Source organism: Ceratina calcarata, unplaced genomic scaffold (genome assembly GCF_001652005.2).
Source record: "Ceratina calcarata isolate Rehan_Ccalc_2016 unplaced genomic scaffold, ASM165200v1 scaffold529.2, whole genome shotgun sequence".
NCBI lineage: Eukaryota > Metazoa > Arthropoda > Insecta > Hymenoptera > Apidae > Ceratina > Ceratina calcarata.
In genome coordinates, this window is record NW_017176441.1 from 6,692 (window position 1) to 8,297 (window position 1,606).

Sequence of the window (1,606 nt, forward strand, 5' to 3'; positions counted from 1 at the left end):
GGATGTCTCTTACAGACAGACGCGAGGAAGTAATAATCTTTAACTGTTTGGTTGTACTTTATTTACATTTCATTCTTGTTACTTATTTAATAGAATTCATGTTTTTTTAGGTGATATTGGACATTCTTGGGTTAGCACACCTCTATGGATTTTCAGAATTAGAAACTTCTATATCAGCTTATCTTAAAGAAATATTAAATATAAAAAATGTCTGCCTCATATTCGATGCAGCGCTTCTTTATCAACTAGAATTTCTCATCAGGGTATGTTAAAGATAACATTCAAATGAATGATTGAAAATATTTAATGTAATTAATTTATTCTAGGTTTGTCATGAGTACATGGATGAACATGCATGTGAAGTAATACAACATGAGAGTTTTTTGCAATTGAGTATCGATGCTTTGAATAAGGTTGTTTCAAGAGACTCCTTTTACGCACTAGAAATTGATATTTTTCTTGCTGTCCATGCTTGGTTAAAAGCAAATGTTGAGGCCGATGGCAAAAGTGTTTTAAGTAAATACAAAACAACGTATTCAAAATAAAAAAAATTTTGTATTTGATATATTTTAAAAGTACTTGCTATATTAATTATCAAATCGATTAAAAAAATTTGTAGACAAAGTACGTTTAAGCCTAATCTCAGTCACGGATCTTTTAAATGTCGTTCGGAATACTGGACTGGTTTCTGCAGAAGCTATTTTAGATGCAATAGCTGCGCGAACACAGACGCGTGATTCAGATCTTAATTATCGTGGTCGTTTACTTATCGATGTAAATGTCGCCCATCCTTTATATGGTGCTCAAGTTCTACAGGGTGAAATGCGCAGTTATCTCTTAGATGGAGATACGAATAATTACGACATGGAACAAGGGTAATTTGTTAAATACATTTTACAAGCTATTCATTAAACTAACGTTATTTCTCTTATCAGGTATACTAGACATACGATTACTGATTCGAGAGAACACGGCATTTTAGTTAAGCTAGGAACTCAGTGTATTATAAATCATATTAAGATGTTACTTTGGGACAAAGATATGCGCTCCTATTCTTACTATGTAGAAGTAAGTTGCAAGAATATGACTATGTAGTACTCATATAAGCCTCGTAAGGTACATGTATACGTATCTGCATGTATACAATGTATGCATCAGACCATTTACCGGGCGTCATGGACGACATGATGGACATGGATCATGGACCATGGACTTACCATGGACTTGAAGAACGATGAATGAAATTTCTGATAAAATGAAACTAGGGATCCCGCGATGCGAACCATTGGCAAACCTGCATCGCTACATTCGCTGCCCTTCCGTATAAATACTTCCGTTTTTATTTTTTATGAATAGGACATAGGGTAGTTTTGTCTCTCTTTACTGTTTGTAAGTTTATGATATTTGTGTCTGTGATTATGATCGACTATGCATATGTATATAATATATATGTATCTATGCATGTATAGCATCTTTAACATAGCATATAGCGAAAAGAAGTTGAAAATTTATACAAATTGACTTAGTTATTAACAGAAAATTATGTATTTGCAAAGCGAACATATTTATTTCATAGTGATTTTGTTAAAATTTAATTTCACATGAG

The 1,606-nt window shown here is 32.6% G+C and overlaps 2 protein-coding genes across 2 annotated transcripts in view; both read left to right on the forward strand.

Annotated features, from left to right (window-relative positions):
• LOC108628542 (ejaculatory bulb-specific protein 3-like) overlaps window positions 1–1,606 on the forward strand; it is a 5,744-nt gene that overhangs the window by 3,280 nt on the left and 858 nt on the right. The window lies entirely within an intron of this gene.
• LOC108628540 (BTB/POZ domain-containing protein 9-like) lies at window positions 3–1,095 on the forward strand. Its single transcript, XM_018030535.1, has 5 exons — window positions 3–29; window positions 111–263; window positions 327–516; window positions 620–875; window positions 936–1,095. Exons 1-5 carry the CDS (start codon window positions 3–5, stop codon window positions 1,093–1,095), a joined length of 786 nt encoding a protein of 261 aa, XP_017886024.1.